Genomic DNA, 18,069 nt, shown 5'->3' on the forward strand with positions numbered 1-18,069 from the left:
ACTTAATAAATGATTGTTAAGTGACGACTACCTGTGCTGTAGCAGTCAGAACTGGACATGGTACTGTATTCCTGGTGCAGTCTGACCAGTGGAGCAAAGAGTGGTACTATCACTTCCTGTGATTTCAACACTGTGCCTCTGTTGATGCAGCCCAAAACTACATTGGCTTTAATGGCAATAGTGCCAGATTGGTGGCTCATGCTTAATCCAGAGTACTTGGATTCTTCTTGCAAGCACTAGTGCCCTGTGCCTTTCCATCTGATTTTTCCTAAGCCCTGGACTCAGGTTGCTGCTGCTTAATGCCAGGTCGGTGGTAAACAAAGCTCTCCTCATCCGGGATCTGATCCTGGATGAGGAGGCCGACCTGGCATGTATTACTGAAACCTGGCTGGGCCCAGAGGGAGGTGTTCCTCTCTCTGAAATTTGCCCAGCTGGGTTTCAGATATGGCATCAACCTCGACCCCAGGGAAGGGGGGGAGGAGTGGCTATTATAGCCAGGGAGAGCCTTTGCCTACGTGGACTCATTGCTCCGGAAATTGCGGGTTGCGAGTCACTCTTGATGAAGTTGGACCTAGGGGTTCAGGTGGGCTTATTTCTCACGTACCTGCCTCCCAGCTGCGTGTCAAAAGCCCTGCCTGTGCTACTCGAGGAGGTAGCCGGGTTGGCGGTGGAGTTCCCCAGACTTATTGTCTTGGGGGACTTCAACCTGCCGTCACTCGGCGAAACCTCTGGGTTGGCACAGGAGTTCATGGCCACCATGACAGCCATGGACCTGACTCAAGTAGTACGGGGTCCGACTCATGAGGGGGGGCACGCACCCGACATGGTATTCCTTTCCGAGCAACTGAGTAATGGTCTGAGACTAAGGGGCTTAGAAGCAGTGCTTTTGTCATGGTCAGACCATTTTCTACTACGGCTTGACTTCCTGGCTCCAATCCTTCCCCGCAGGGAGGCGGAACCAATTAAGATGTTCCGCCCCAGACGCCTGATGGACCCAGAGGGCTTTCAGACGGCGCTTGGGGTTATACCAGAGGCACTTGTCCACAGTTCGGCAGAGTCTCTTGCGAAAGCCTGGAACGAGGCTGCAGCAGAGGCCCTTGACCGGATTGCGCCTTTGCGACCTCTCCGTGGCGCTAGACCCCGTAGAGCTCCATGGTTCAACGAGGAGCTCCGGGAGTTGAAACGCCAGAAGAGACGTCTAGAGAAGCGATGGAGGAAGAGTAGGTCTGAATCTGATCGAACACTTGTAAGAGCTTTCATTAAGACTTACAAAGTGGCGCTCAAGGCGGCAAGATGCGCGTACCATGCCGCCTTGATTGCATCAGCGGAATCCCGCCCGGCCGCTCTGTTTAGGGTGACCCACTCCCTTCTTAATCAGGGGGGAGTTGGGGAGCCCTTGCAGAGTAGTGCCGAGGACTTTAACTCGTTTTTCGCTGATAAAGTCGCTCGGATTCGGGCCGACCTCGACTCCAATTGTATAGCAGAGTCGACTGACAACGAGTCAGTCGAGGTGACTGGGGCACGTACTTGTCCACCTGTCTGGGAAGAGTTTGATCTGGTGACACCTGATGAAGTGGACAAGGCCATTGGAGCTGTGAGTTCCGCCACCTGTTTACTGGATCCGTGTCCCTCCTGGTTGGTCTCGGCCAGCAGGGAGGTGACACGGAGCTGGGCCCAGGAGATTACCAACGCTTCCTTGGGGAGGGGAGTTTTTCCATCACTCTATAAAGAAGCGCTTGTGCGCCCCCTCCTCAAGAAGCACTCCCTGGACCCAGCTGTGCTTAATAACTACCGTCCAGTCTCCAACCTTCCCTTTATGGGGAAGGTTGTTGAGAAGGTGGTGGCACTCCAGCTCCAGCGGTCCTTGGAAGAAGCCGATTATCTAGGTCCCCAGCAGTCGGGTTTCAGGCCCGGTTACAGCACGGAAACCGCTTTGGTCGCGTTGATGGATGATCTCTGGCAGGCCCGGGACAGGGGTTTATCCTCTGTCCTGGTGCTCCTTGACCTCTCAGCGGCTTTCGATACCATCGACCATGGTATCCTTCTGCGCCGGCTGGAGGGGTTGGGAGTGGGAGGCACTGTTCTTCAGTGGTTCTCCTCCTACCTCTCTGGCCGGTTGCAGTCGGTGTTAGTGGGGGGACAGAGGTCGACTCCTAGGTCTCTCCCTTGTGGGGTGCCTCAGGGGTCGGTCCTCTCCCCCCTGCTATTTAACATCTACATGAAACCGCTGGGTGAGATCATCCAAGGACATGGGGTGAGGTATCATCAATATGCTGATGATACCCAGCTTTACATCTCCACCCCATGCCCAGTCAACGAAGCGGTGGAAGTGATGTGCCGGTGCCTGGAGGCTGTTGGGGCCTGGATGGGTGTCAACAGACTCAAACTCAACCCGGATAAGACGGAGTGGCTGTGGGTTTTGCCTCCCAAGGACAACTCCATCTGTCCGTCCATTACCCTGGGGGGGGAATTATTGACCCCCTCAGAGAGGGTCCGCAACTTGGGCGTCCTCCTCGATCCACAGCTCACATTAGAACAACATCTCGCAGCTGTGGCGAGGGGGACGTTTGCCCAGGTTCGCCTGGTGCACCAGTTGCGGCCCTATCTGGACCGGGACTCACTGCTCACAGTCACTCATGCCCTCATCACCTCGAGGTTCGACTACTGTAATGCTCTCTACATGGGGCTACCTTTGAAAAGTGTTCGGAAACTCCAGATCGTGCAGAATGCAGCTGCGAGAGCAGTCATGGGCTTACCCAGGTATGCCCATGTTTCACCATCACTCCGCAGTCTGCACTGGCTGCCGATCAGTTTCCGGTCACAATTCAAAGTGTTGGTTATGACCTTTAAAGCCCTTCATGGCACTGGACCAGAATATCTCCGAGACCGCCTCCTGCCGCACGAATCCCAGCGACCAATTAGGTCCCACAGAGTGGGCCTTCTCCGGGTCCCGTCAACTAAGCAATGTCGGTTGGCGGGCCCCAGGGGAAGAGCCTTCTCTGTGGCGGCACCGGCCCTCTGGAACCAACTCCCCCCGGAGATTAGAACTGCCCCTACTCTTCCTGCCTTCCGTAAACTTCTTAAAACCCACCTTTGCCGTCAGGCATGGGGGAATTGAAACATCCCCCCCCCTGGGCACGTTGAATTTATATATGGTATGCTTGTGTGTGAGTCTGTTAGTTTGTGGGTTTTTTTAAATCTTTAAAATTTTAAATTGTTGATTACTTATGATTTGTCTTTTTACATGTTGTGAGCCGCCCCGAGTCTTCGGAGAGGGGCGGCATACAAATCCAAGTAATAAATAAATAAATAAATAATAAAAATTTAAAAAAAAAGCGCAAAAACTTACATTTCGCACCATTGAACTGAGCCTATTTTCAAAGTGTTAGCAATCCTTTCTTGCCAACTTTGTTTATTGTTGCAACAACAATGACTATGTAGATATGCTTGTAGAGTCACTGAGAGACATGTTTAAAATGAAGGAGATGTTACTGCTTAGGAATTATGTGCCTTGTTTGAAAGTAATAAAATTAATCTGAATATCCCTGGTTCTTGAGAAGGATTTGATAGGTGGATGAAAATGCCAAATTTGGTGTAAATATCTGGTTGACAGGGCAGCCAACCACAATAATAATATATGATGCTATTCTTTCTATAAAAATAATTACTTAAGATTCTTAATATTTTATCTTAGTGAAATCCTCTCATCTTGGTAAAAACTTTCATGTGATTATGGGGATTGAACGAGACTGTTTTTAAAATGAGTATAGAATGCTACTCTGGGTTTAGGATACCAATCTAACAACAACAAAAGTGGTTGTTAATCAGAATGTATCTGTGCAGCAGTTGCATGAAAAATAAGAATAGCCTTGTTGGGTCAGGTCAAAGTTCATCTGGTCCAGGATTATATTTGGTCCTCATATGCCTCTAGAACAGGGGTGTCAAACTGTTAGCCCATAGGCCAGAGGCGTCACATGCAGGCCACGCCCACCCCAGCTCCATGAATGGGAAAAATATTGTGAAATTTCACGGGACAACAACATGGCATAGCAAGTTTTACACACGTGCTCTAAGGTGATTGCAAGCCGGACATGGGGAGACACTTTTCTCTTGCTACTGTTTCCCTGCTAGAAATGTTTCAGTGCTCCTTTCCGCAAGAGTTCCAGAGGCTATTCAAACCCCGTGTGAAAAAAGTACTTTTGAACTGTTCTAAATCTCCATGCATAATTTTATACCTTCCAATCATATTCCTCTTGTTTCCCCCCCCCCCCCACCATGCTAAAAGATTCCCAAAAAATTACACTTTTCTCACAAGAAACGACTCAATCATTTTGATTGCTCTTTTGCATTTGTTTTATATCTTTTCCAGACACAGATTTATTGTAGCTTTATATGAGCATCACAATGTTGCCAGTTCTATTTTCAATCACTTTCCAAATGTTTTTGAGACTGGAATTTTGCCTTTTTGAAGACTGCGACACTCTGAACTGACATTTGCATTGAGCTATCCAGTATGACGGCAAGATTCCCCCTCCCCTCGTTTAATTAAAATTCAGCTCAAATTGTATCAGTTTATACTTGAAGTCTTTGCTCCAATGTGCATCACTTGAATTAGAATTTCCATTTGGTTATTTACTGATAGAGTTTTAAAGATATTCTTTGGGGGCCTTTATCTCTCTGACCTCTGCAGATTTGGGTAGTTTATTGTTCATCAAGATAATTTATAGACAAATTAAAAAGCCCCAACCCCAGTACAGATCTTTGACTGGGACTGAACTGTTGGCTGAGAAATTCTGCCCAATTGTTAATCACTTCATCCAGTGAGTTGGCTGCAATTGTAGGTGTTCTTTCTCTCAAACTGGGCCTTAGAAGGGGTGGCTATATTATGCATATCCTAGTCAACCAGGAAAAAAACAATCTCTCTCAGTTAGCCAAATAATCCTCTTAAATGTGTTTGTGCAATACAATCGTGACAATTTTGCATATAAAAGTCTTATTTCTGTTTGCATGTTCTGGTTATGAGCTCCCAATTATTCTCCTCTTTCTAAGGAATGCTGACTGGGACTCAGTGTTCCTAAGACTTTATTTTTTAAAAACAGCTTATTATTTCAGTTTATTTGTTCTTTTCGGACTGCCACTTTTTTTTTTGCTATAATTAAGTGGTGAATACTCGAAAAGCTTCAGTCTATTCTGTGCTCTTTAAGAGGACCATTGATTGCAGTAGCTAGGTTAGTAAATATTTTGTGCTAGAACAAATTAGCCAAAATAGCAAACCCAGCTGCTCTGTACTGTTTTCATTTTCCATGTCTTCAGTTTAGCAGCACTGGAAAAAGAATTAACATTGACAAAGCATTAATTCAGTTTGTGAAAAGGGGCAGGCTCTTCTGTTATTTGTTGCAGTGCTGTCTGAAATCCTTTAGAAATATTAATCTGTGATGCGTTTTAAAATTCACTGTTATAAGCAGTAGCCTTTCAACCAAATCTTTGAAATCTCCTGACTTATTATTGCTCTGTTCAGTTAGTTTGTTTTTAAAGAGTGTGTCCTTGAATTTAGATATTATTTTCAAGTTAATTAATTTTGTGCAAATTTAATTATATATTTCTCCATAGTTACTAGTTTGGATCAAAGCCACAATGGGATCATCACAATATAATGATATTGGCCCAAGTAATGTATTTGAGCTTAGTCCCATTTCTGGTTTATCTACCTTCTTTAATTTAACTATAGGCATTAACTATAGTGGATACCTGCCTCTACCAAAGGAGTTGTCTCTTCCAAGGGAGAATCTGCCCCTTCTGCCTTCTTCACATTTGTTTGGTGTGGGCTTTGGAAAGAGGTCTGCTTTCAGCAGCTAAGTTGTTGGGTATTTCCTACAAAGTGCAAGAGTTAGGGTTTATCTGCAAGGGCCAAACCCTGTTACTTTTGCAGTTAGGATTTATCTTTTCATGGAGTGCTTAATGAACTCCTGGAGTTTAAACCACATGCATTACTGATGTTTTTGATACACCACCTTTTTATAGATACCACGTCTTTTTATTTAATATTCCACCTCTCCAACCAATGTGTCATAGATTCTTTTAAGTATGCCCAACTCAAACACAAAAGAGCCAGCACAGTGCAGACCCCCCTACATATACAGTGGTACCTCTACTTACGAACTTAATTTATTCCGTGACCAGTTTTTTAAGTAGAAAAGTTTGTAAGAAGAAACAATTTTTCCCATAGGAATTAATGTAAAAGCAAATAATGCATGCAATTCGGGAAACCACAGGGAGGGTGGACACCCTGTTTCCTCCCAGGAGATTCCTACAGAGACCCCATAGAGGCTTCTCCCCACCTTTTCAAGCCCTATTTCCTCCCAGGAAATTCTAGAGAGGCCCCATGGAAGCTTCTCCCTGCCTTTTCCAGCCCTGTTTCCTCCCAGAAGATTCCTATAGAGGCCCCACGGAGGCTTCTCCCCACCTTTTCCGGTCCTGTTTCCTCCCAGGAGATTCCTAGAGAGGCCCCACGGAGGCTTCTCCCTGCCTTTTCTGGTTACACTTTCGGATACTCGAGTTTATAAGTGGAAAATGGTTCTTGAAAAGAGGCCAAAAAAAATCTTGAACACCTGGTTCTTATCTAGAAAAGTTCATAAGTAGAGGCGTTCTTAGGTAGAGGTACCACTGTACACTCATTCACACACTACCAATGTACCATCTAAGGTGCGTGGCCACATGGCCGTGCACCCAAAAAAACCCCGCGCGCACCCTTTTCCAAGGCCGTGCAAGGAACCGCGGCCGCCCCCGCCCCCCTAACATCTCCGGCCCCCTCGTGCCCCTGGCTTCTCGCCACTGCCCCCTGCCCGCCTGCCAGAGCCACCTCTCTTTCTCCTCCTCCACTTCCCACCTTGGGGCGTGGCTCCTCCCACAGCGGTGGCTGCAGTGGCGGCTGCAGCTTCTCGTCCTCCTGATCCGGCCGCTAGCTGCTCCGAATGCTTTGGGAACGCCCACCCTGCCCCTCTTGCAGTCCCTTTGCCAAGAGCGCTTTCATCCCGGCTGTCAGCAAAGGGGCTACAGGCAGGCGTTCTTCTCACAGCGGAGGCTGGCAAAAGTTAGTTTGAATGTCGGGCGTGCGCATGCTCCCCATCCCCCTGCCAGCCCGCCCGGAACATTCAAACTAAGAAAAAACTTCACCGGCCTCCGCAGAGAAGAAAGGAAGAGAGAGAAAGAGAGAACAAGAGAGAGAGAGAGAGAGCAACAGACAGAGCAAGAGAGAGAGAAAATGAGAAAGAGAGAGAGAGAAAGAGATAGAAGAGAGAAAGAGAACAAGAGAGAAAGTGTGTGAGAGAAAGAAAGAGAGAGAGAGAGAGAAAGAAAACAAGAGAGAAAGAGTGAGAGAGAGAAAGCAAGAGAGAAAGAGTGAGAGAGAGAGAGAAAGCAAGAGAGAGAGAGAGAAAGAAAACCAGAGAAAGAGAACAAGAGAGAGAGAGCAACAGACAGAGCGAGATAGAAAGGGGAGAGGAAGACAGAAAGTGAGAAGAAGAGAGAGAGCAAGAGGTGGGAGAGAGAGAGAAAGAGAGAAAGAAAGCAAGAGAGAGAGAGAGGAAGGAAGAGAGAAAGAGAGAGCAAGAAAGAGAGAGAGAGGAGAGAAGAAGGAAGAGAGTGAGAGCGAGGAAGAAAGCAAGAGAGAGAGAGAAAGCAAGAGAGAGAGGAGTAAGGAAGCGAGAGAGAAAATGATAGAAAAAAGGGGAGAAAAAAGAGAAATGAGAAAATGATTGAGGCAGAGAATGACAAGAAACAGAGAGAAACAGAGAGAGAAGGGACTCTTGATTTAAAGCATATGGTAAAAGCACTTAAATAATAACAGAGAAAAAAAAACCCAGCCCTCACCTGTTTTTATTAATAGTTATGTTTTTGGTTTTGGTGGTTCTTTTAGTTTTAATAGTAATAGATTTTGGTTTTGTTTTATTATTAATTTATTTTAATAAAAAAGAAGGGATTATTTACTTACTTACTTACTTACTTACTTACTTACTTAGTTACTTACTTACTTACTTACTTACTTACTTACTTACTTACTTACTTATACTTCTATCCCGCCCAGTCCCAAGGGGACTGCCACTCAGACTCTGTACTTTTCCGCCCACACCGGAAAAATATTAGAGGGAACATTGCACTCTACTGTAGGCAGTTCTCAGTATACAAACATTCATGTAGTGACCAAAGTTACAACAGCTTTGAAAAAAGTGATTGTCCTAGTCACGTGATCAACATTCAAGCACTTGGCAGCCGGTATGCATTTATGACGGTTGCAGTGTCACTGACTCACATGATCATCTTTTGCCACCTTCTAACAAGCAGAATCAACCGGGAAGCCAGATTCACTCAATTGTGGTTGTAAGTTCAGGACTACCTGTACTCGCTACTCATCATTACTCCACTTATCTCTGATGCTGCTACTCCTCCTCCACCTATTATTTCTTATCTCCTACCAGTATTCATTTGGAATACTGCTCCTTGGGAATTCTGCTATAGAAAATTACCTCTCTGGCTGCTTTAGTTTCACACACAAACACACTCTTTCTTCTCTCACCTTCTCCTCCCCCGCCCCCCCCCCCCTAATTGTCCTTTTTTAAAAACTACACAGCTTTTCTAGCCAATTTTGCTGTGCTGGCTGGCTTAAAGAGACAGGAGGACGGTAGCACAAATGCAAGGCATGTTCTGAGCAGCCTGCTTTCTCTCTCTCTTTTTCTCAACAAATTTGGATTTTGAAATAATTCATTTAGCATGTTGATTTAATTGTCATGTAATAAACTTCTCTTCAAAGAATCTTTTAGAAGCAGCTAGGAACAGCTTGTAACATTTGTACTAAATCATTTCTAGGAAGGTTGCCATTTTCCATGTTAACAATGACTATAGACTTTTGTTAAAACATAAAAAGATATCTGATTAATCATCTAAACAGCAATAGCACTAGCACATAGACTTATATACCGCTTTACAGTCCTCTCTAAGCGGTTTACAGAGTCAGCATATTGTCCCCAACAATCTGGGTCCTCATTTTACTAACCCCAGATGGATGGAAGGCTAAGTCAACTTTGAGCCTGGTGAGAGTTGAACTGCTAAATTGCAATTAGCCGGCAGTCAGCAGAAATAGCTTGCAGTATTACATTCTAACCACTGCACCACCATGGCTCTTCAGTGGTTCTCTATCTTTCTTTAATCACCCATTTAAGTACCTTTTGATGCCATAGACCATGGCCACGGTGGACCAAGATTTAACTCAAGATTTAAATGATCACATTTCTTCAAACCTTCACGGATTCCCTGTGACAACATTGAGGGGGTTCCAGGGATCCATGGACCACAGGTTGAGATCCACTGATCTAAATCATCATCCAGTTATTTATATTCTCTTTATAGAATAAATAAAGTGAGTAAATACATAAAATAAAAAAATAAGCTGAATTTCATGTCAGTAATTTGTAAATAAACCAAGATAAAACACAATCAATTCAGATTTCATAACAGTCTGGATTGAACCTAGAGTGAAGTTTTTAAACTAACTGATTCATTTTGCAATAACTAGTACAGTATAGTATCTCTGTAAGCTATATATGTAAAACATTGTAAGTATGATCTGAGTGCAAATGATTATGCATGTATGGAATGTGAATTTGTGACAAGACAACACTATGTCTTAAGTATGTTTGTAGAAATGTTTTTTTTCTTTATTTATTTTGCCTGTAAATTTGAAGGCTTATATTCAGGCTACTTTAGTCATACTTAAATTTTAGATTTTATTTCTGTGGGACCAGCAGCAATTTATACCATTTTTCAGCATGGGATGTCATAATGCATGTAAAAAGAGGATTAGACTTGCATTGCAATACTGCTTCCATCACTGTTGCTTGAGTCCAGACTAGAAGATTTCCAAGACCCATTCCAACTCTGTTATTCTGTTCTGTTCCATTCCACTCCAGTTAGATTCATGCAAAGAATGTGGATCATGTCCTAATTAACTCAAATGCAACTACTTTCAGTGAGTCAAGTATAAACATAAATAAACTTGACTGATTTCAATACATCATGGAGAAAACCTTATATGGCCTGGGTAGACAAAAGTTGTAGATTCAGACCTGAGTTAAGGATGTTTTAGGCCACCATACAAATCTAATAAATAATAAAAATAATAATTTTGGATATATGACCAAGATGTGTGATGGCTATAGGAAGAGTAAAAGATGATAAACAAGAAGTAAGAAAAAGTATGTTAGAAAAAAATGGTGATGGAGAAAGAGGATCAATTCCATAGCTGCAATTTTTCAAATTTCAAAATGCACACTAACACAAAAGAATGAGAGTAATAATTATAATCTACAACTCTAAGGTATTAAAGGCTAGTATTACAGTATTTGGTTGCACAACTACTATAACAGACTTTCTTAATTTTTCCTGTAAGTTCTGGAATTGTTATTGTGATAAACAAGTACAGTCTTAAAACAGTTGTTACTTTGATTTGATATTGTTAAAGGTATGGTTTGAGTTACCAAATGGAATAATTAAACCAGAAAACACAACCTCTTGAAGAAATGAGTACTGTTTATGCTTTTGAGGTCAGGTTGAAGCTGCCATGAAATGATTATCATTTTAACTATTTATAGACCAACATAGAGACTGGGTAATTGTCAATATAGCTACTATAGCTACTGTATTTAAAACAGTGCTTATAGCAATATGTATTGGTTTTAATTTTGTGCTTTCTCAAACTTGCTTTAAAATATAGTGACTTCTTTCTCTGAACTATGAATTCATTTTATACCTGTTAGATTTCTGGCTTTGTTGGGGTTTGTTTGTTTGCCTGCATTTGTATACTCCTTACTTGGATTTTCCTACTACATATGTCCACAACACTATATTGTGATGTTGGTGAAAAGCATTCCCTTGCAGGTGATAGAGTAGCGAGATCAGGATCTTCTAAATAAGGGGAAGAAATGTGGGACTGAAGAAGTCATTGCTAAAGAAACTGATCTCTCACTAGTCATTTAATCTATGTATTTACTTTCCCACTGAAGGCAATTTCAGTGTTTAGGCTACCAAAGCTGCCTAACCAACTGGGCAAAGAAGCAAAATTATGAATTTTATTTATGTATTTATTTTTCATGCTTCTACACTGCTCATCTTTCTCAAGAAATAGTGCAAAGGCCATTAACACTGGACCACACCATTATGCCTTTAAACGGGTAAAGGCTAAAGGAATAACTGGGAAATATAAAAGCTGGAACTTTAAATATATATTTTTTTCCAGGTAGCTAATTAACTCAAACGATTGGATCACTTGTATTTGTCATAAAGATGTGCAGGCTGCTCTAGCTGAGAAGGAACTGTAGTTGTTGCCTCAAGGAATGGGAGAAGTGTAGGATTTTGCCGAACTTGGTTAGAATTCGATGATCTTACATAGAATGTAAAAAAAGGCCAGCGGGCCACACAACAAGCTTTCTTCCTGGGCTTCTTTCCTTAGCTATTTCTCTTCTTCAGATCATGTGGAAAATGAATTGACAACTGGGGAGAGAACCAAGTGTTTTGGGGGAACACACTGGTGTCAATCTGTGGATCTGCTCTTCTAAGTTAATTAAGAGAATCCACGTAATGAAGGGTAGCAAGCTGTTCATTTTAAATAAAAAGATGCTGGGAATTAATATGTGCAGTTTGAACCCACACTGAAAAATTAAAGCTAATTCTATTCTGTAATTATCTAATAATCCACTTGCTTACCGTATATCATTAAAAGAATTCAAAGCTATCTGTAATCATCCAGCTTACATGCACGCTACATGAAGTGCCTATAGAAAAGCAAATGCTGACATTTATGCTGAACAGCTAAAGAGAACAATTATCTTTTTACTGCTTATTTCATGGAATTCATCACAAACATTTCTGAAAGCAATATAAATATACATCATTTTCCCCGGAGGAAAAATACTTGTAGTAATCTTATAAATGCTATGTTGCCTATGTTGCCTTTAATACATTTTAGGTACAAACCTATGCAGAAAGTGGATGGAGTTTCAGATGGTTTTACAACAAGTGGTCAGCAAACAGGCACATCTGTTGAACAAACTGTGATTGCTCAAAGTCAGCATCATCAACAATTTTTGGGTATGTGGAAAAAGAAACTTCATCTTTAGCTAAAATACAGAAGGGGTGGGGATTTTTTCAACAATCCATCTTAATTAATAGGACTAGTTTAGAGTATTTAATGGATTTGCTTCAACTTGATAACAAAACAGGTGTTGAATGTTTCATTAGGTTTGTAGGTCAAGTGCACTTTCTCACATTCTTTTGTTGTACTAGAGAATAAGACCATTTTATTCCTCTGTTCTATGATTGTACTCTCTGAAATATGTTAATTTAAAGAAAGGCTGTGAATTTCTAGATGTGGTTGAACTACTAGCATTTCTGGTTATGCTTGCTGGAATGTAAAATCTATAGCTATCAGGGGCAAAAGATCAGGTCCTGGTGTCCAATTAATCTGATTTACAGTATTGCTAAAAAATCTATGCACAGAAAGTTTCTCAAGTAATGGTTAGTACCTGTTTGGATAGATAATTCAAGAGAGATTGGATTTAGTTCAGTTGTGGCTATGTAAGGTTCTAGACTAGTGATGGCGAACCTTTTTTTTTCTTTGCGTGCCGAAAGAGCGTACGCATGTGCTATCGCACATGTGCGAGTGCCCATCTCCATAATTCAGTGCCTGGGGAGGACAAAAACAGCTTTCCCCGCCCACTGGAGGCCCTCTGGAGGCCGGAAATGGCTTGTTTTCCAATTTATGGTGAGCCCAAAAGACGTGTTTCAGCCTCCCCAGGCTTCTCTGGAGCTGGGGAAGGGTAAAAATGCCCTCCCCACCCCTCCAGAGCCTCTGTGTGAGTAAAAAATCATCTGGCTGGCACACACATGCCTGTTGGAGCTGAGCTAGGGCAATGGCTCAGGTGCCAGCAGATATCGCTCTGCGTGCCACCTGTGGCACCCATGCCATAGGTTTGCCATTACTATTTTAGAATGATCCCCTTTTTAACTCTGCTTCTTACGTACTTCTTAGAGAAGTTCTTTCAGAACTTCATACAGTTCTTTTCTTACAGTAGGTTAGCAACAACAGATGTCCCAATATAGTAAAAAAAAAGACAAAAAAAACCAAGCGATAGATAGGACATATTCAAGCTATTGCCTTTGAACATATATGTGCAACATGAGCTACTTTAGGATTATTTGTTCTCCGAATCAGTTAATCCTAATCACTGATTGTTTCTGTATTTACACTCACGCATATATGTATACATATATACAGTAAAGGGCAGCCATTACCAGCCCTACTGGAACATTCCAGTAAAGGGGGTGCATGCGCACCCATCCTTCAGTTTCCTGCGCATATGCAGAGTTGTGGCCTGAATCAGTCCCGGCCGCGAGGAAGGAGAGCATCTCATCAGGGAGACAACACTCCCCCGTCATCCCCGTAACTCTCTTACCAGAGTCTTCCTGATGAGCTGCTCCTTCATGGAGGATTTCTTCCTGCTGGTGGCTCCCGGACAAGACTGACCACCATGCCTCTTAGGACCCAGCCCTGCAGCTGCCAGCCGGCTGCAGCAGCAGCAGCAGAGGCACCCCACACTCACCGGATGAGCACCATGTTCTCTGGGCCTATTATGGGGCAGCCGCCAGGCTGGGTCCTACAAGACACGGCCGTGGTGGCGGTCAGTCCTGGCCAGGAGCCGCCAGTGGGAAGAAATCCTCCAGGAAGGAGAGCAGCTCATCGGGGGGATGACACTCCCCTGTCACTCCCCTTGTCTCCCAGCAGCACGGGTAGAGGCGCCCCACACCCGCCAGACTAGTGCTGCGCTCTCTGGGCCCACCTAGCAGGGGGAGCTGTTGCTACTGACTGGGGCGGCGAGATTCAGCTGCTGCACATGCGCAGAAGCCGAATCTTGCATGCACGACGCATCCACAGCCGGCGGTGATGGAGCTGCACACACAGCTCCATGTACAGCGGTGGAACGCTGTCCCGCCTCCTGCCTGTTCTGTCTGGGTTTTCCCAAACCTCAACACCAACTGAAAAAACAGCCAGACACTCTGGTAAAAGCCAAAAGTATTTTATAGCTGGAAAAAATAAGCACAAAGGAAAACCTGTCTTCACAACAGACAGGCTATAATACGTTACAGCAGGGTCCTGATGTCCAGTCAATACCACAAGCTTCTTGCTGGCACACCCCCCCAAGGTTTCAATAGTCCAAGGCACAAACCAGGATTGTAAGCCACCAAAGTTCACAGACAGGTCTCACGAATCTCCAAGATAAAACTCCACAAGCCAGGAAGGGTGGGTCCGCCTTTTATCCTTTCCCAAGAGCACCACACCCAAACCCAGCTGTGACCTCTAATGCTGGAAATACTTAGCCAATTGAGTCCGTCTCTGATTAGCTCTCCTTTGTCGCATATCTATGATGTCTTGAGCATTTTCCCCTAAGGAATCCAGGCTGCTTGCTGGGGAGAGCTCCCCCTGGTGGGACTCTGGCTGTCCTTCTTCTTCAGCCTGGGATTCCTCGTCAGTCTGCACCTCCTGTTCCTCAGCCTCTCCCTCTGAGCTGGAAACCGACAGAAGGTCAGCCATTCCCGGAGGGGTCCCAGACTGAACCACAACACTGCCCATCCCTGCATATATACAATTATTGATCTATATCAATAATACCACTTTCACATATCATCATCTTGAATATTCAAGCCTATTGAGAGTTGTATTTTTTTCCAGTCAGGCAATTCATAGTTTGAGAGTCAAATCTAACGCATTAATAAAATGTAGAAGACCCAGTGGGAGAGAGATAATCAAATGATAAATATCTTGGCTCAGCCAAAACTGGCATACAGAGAGATAAGGTAGTCCTGTCAGAAGATGCCATACCTGAAAAGAGGGCAAACTAGGATGCACTGCCTGAGGAAATTAAGGCTATATTTTCAAGAATTGATAGTGTTTTTATTCAATGGCATTGAGTCTGACAAACTGGGCATGCCACAGATGTAATATTTTAGCGAACCTCTGTTATTGCAGGCAATAACTCTGAAGAAATTCATCCTGGCCAGAGGGAATTTAGTTAAATATATGGGAATTGTACTAAACAAAGTCTGATATTGAATTTAGCCGAGGGCAGCTGTTAAAATGCATTCAAATCAAATCCATTTATTTTTGCTGTCATTAAAGGAGGCAAATATGATAATGGGTGTAAAGAAGAGACTAAAAGGATTACAATTGATGACTTTAAGACACTTTATTTCTGTATCTCAATTGAGAAGTAATTAAGCAAATGCAATTGTAGCTGTGTGAATTTTAGAATGCGTTTCTCAGTTCAAGGGAAATAAAAGCTGTGCTTTGTTCTGTAATGATTAGACCTTATCTTGAGTGATGTACTCACTTTTAGCTTCACTTTCAAATAAATGTAAATACATTAGAATGGGGTAGATGAGGTCATTGAAAATGATCAATGATATATAAAACATACTGTATTTTTCAAAGTATAAGACGCACCTTTTAACCCCCAAAAGAGGATGAAAACATGGGTTTATACACCAAATGTAGCCCCACCCAGCCATCCCTATTCTTTGGTCTCTGCCTGCCAGCAATTTACCTCCTTGCAGCAAACAGCAGCAGAGCCTCATTAGCACAAGCCCCGATTATCTGTCTCCCAACACTCAACTCATTGATTGAAGTTGCCACTGTTTATTTTTTGCTGCAAGGAGTAAGTCAATAATTATAAATGCCTATAGAATGATCAAATTACTAGACTTATTTTTTTAAAGACTGCTTTATTATTAACTTAACAAAATGAAGAAGGTTTTTAAAATAAATACTTGTTCTGAAGAGGCCCTACTTTTAAATAGCAGAGAATACTTCCAGAAAGCCACTTCGATTTTAAAGATTTGTAAAAGTATAATCTGAAATGTAACAGTGTCCTATTTTAGTATTAAGATAATACAGCTGAGTTAAACCCTCACTTAGTCATGTTTGGAGTAGATCTATTTAAATAATTGGGAGGAGTTAGTGTGATTACATTTAAGAAAACTTTCTGGGATTAATATACTGCTGTAATGTACATTTCTCCAATTCTTTGCTATTTCTATGGGTCAGGCACACATGCACAGAAATATACAGCAAACAGTGTATATCATCTGTGCTGTTTGGCAAATTGCTGGGAAGCAGAGCCCTTTTTCCTTTGTTTTCCTTCCCCCAAACTAAAGTGTGTCTTATACTCCTGTGCATCTTATACTCCGAAAAATGCGTTAATTTTATGAGGAAAAATAGGAGAAATTGTATATGTTTATACTAGAGGAAAAAGGAATAGCATGAGACTGCTGTTCATATACAGTACCTGGAAAACTGACATATATAACAGGCAGAAATGTTTTTTATAATTCCCAATAGTTTTGGACTAGTTCCAAAGAATTGAATTTAAAAGAAGTTAGAATGTAATAGAACATTAGGAGAAACATTTCCCTCTTTGGACATTTTATTATTCCACTGAATTCAGCATATGTTTAACAGATTTGATTATTTTGTTTAAAATACAGTATTTAATTTAGAATTATAGACTCTTGATTTAAACTGCAAACAAATTAAATGATACATCATCTTGCCAAATATTTCTGCTTTTGGTTTTGAATTCAACACATAGGGGTATTTATTTCTTAATATTATTCATTGTTTCATTGTATTCATTGTTTTCTTAATTATATTATGATTGACACAGTCCAATGTATTTCCTTTATTGGGTTGTCATGGATACAGATGCATCTCGAGCACTTCCAGAGTTTGGAGAAGTTGAAATCTCTTCACTGCCAGATGGTACTACTTTTGAGGATATTAAGTCTTTACAGAGTCTCTATCGAGAACACTGTGAGGTAAGGAAGAGGGACTCTACGAAACAAGTCATTTTACCTTTGAGTCCCTCTTATGAAATTCAAAATTTCAATTTTCTCCATTCCTTCCTGCTTCTGTTTTCTGAAAAAGTTGTTAAGTGAAATAATGCTTCACATAATATATACTGTATGTCTAAAATGCTGTGGGCGTAACAAAAAAATAGAAAGCTGGTTTTGCTTTTTAAAGACTTCTTTGCATTATATTAAGTTCTGCCATCATAAAGATCAGTCATGGTTAAGCCATGGCAAAAACAGAAGACTCCAGATATAAAACAAAATCAATATTGCGAACAAAATTGTCTTTAACAGTGCTGAAAGATCTGAACCATTATACGATTATTGGATGAAGCAATTATTTTAACGTGAATTATATAGAGAATAGTTGAGGGACCTGACATACACTCTAGAACAGGGGTCTCCAACCTGGGCAACTTTAAGACTTGTGGACTTCAACTCCCAGAATTCTCAAGGCAGCATGGCTGGCTGAGGAATTCTGGGATTTGAAGTCCACACCTCATAAAGTTGCGAAGGTTGGAGACCTCTGCTCTAGAATGTGGAGAGAGAGAAGCCCAATGCCATTAGCCCATCACCATGAGCCATGGTGGTGCAGAGGTTAGAGTGCAGTACTGCAGGCTACTTCTGCTGACTGCCAACTGCAATTTGGCAGTTTGATTCTCACCAGCTCAAGGTTGACTCAGCCTTCCATCCTTCTGAGGTGGGTAAAATGAGGACCCTAATAGTTGGAGGCAATATGCTGATTCTGTAAACCGCTTATAGAGGGCAGTAAAGCACTGTAAAATGGTATATGAGTCTAAATCAGTGTTTCCCAACCTTGGCAACGTGAAGATATTTGGACTTCAACTCCCAGAATTCACTAGGCAGCGAATGCTGCCTGGGGAATTCTGGGAGTTGAAGTCCAAATATCTTCAAGTTGCCTAAGCTGGGAAACACTAGTCTAAATGCTATTGCTATTGTTATTAGGACTTACCTTCATCTTTGCACATCAAGCACAGCTACTACAAAGGATTGGAGAATGATCCAAAAGACCTGGACAACATCAGGCTACTCACTTTCAGTGCAGAAGGTGATGGATTCAAGAATTACTTTGTACTTTATGAGGAGAGCATCTTCTGC

At 42.3% G+C, this 18,069-nt stretch overlaps 1 protein-coding gene across 2 annotated transcripts in view; it reads left to right on the top strand.

Annotated features, from left to right (window-relative positions):
• The window catches only part of RFX3 (regulatory factor X3), a 220,056-nt gene that overhangs the window by 167,672 nt on the left and 34,315 nt on the right, over positions 1-18,069 (top strand). For both annotated transcript variants that reach the window (XM_070742599.1, XM_070742598.1), the window contains exons 8-9: positions 12,017-12,138; positions 16,805-16,917. In XM_070742599.1, the coding sequence (XP_070598700.1) occupies positions 12,017-12,138; positions 16,805-16,917 (235 nt within the window). The remainder of the gene's footprint in view (positions 1-12,016; positions 12,139-16,804; positions 16,918-18,069) is intronic.

The sequence above is a fragment of the Erythrolamprus reginae genome, chromosome 2, assembly GCF_031021105.1.
Source record: "Erythrolamprus reginae isolate rEryReg1 chromosome 2, rEryReg1.hap1, whole genome shotgun sequence".
Lineage (NCBI taxonomy): Eukaryota > Metazoa > Chordata > Lepidosauria > Squamata > Dipsadidae > Erythrolamprus > Erythrolamprus reginae.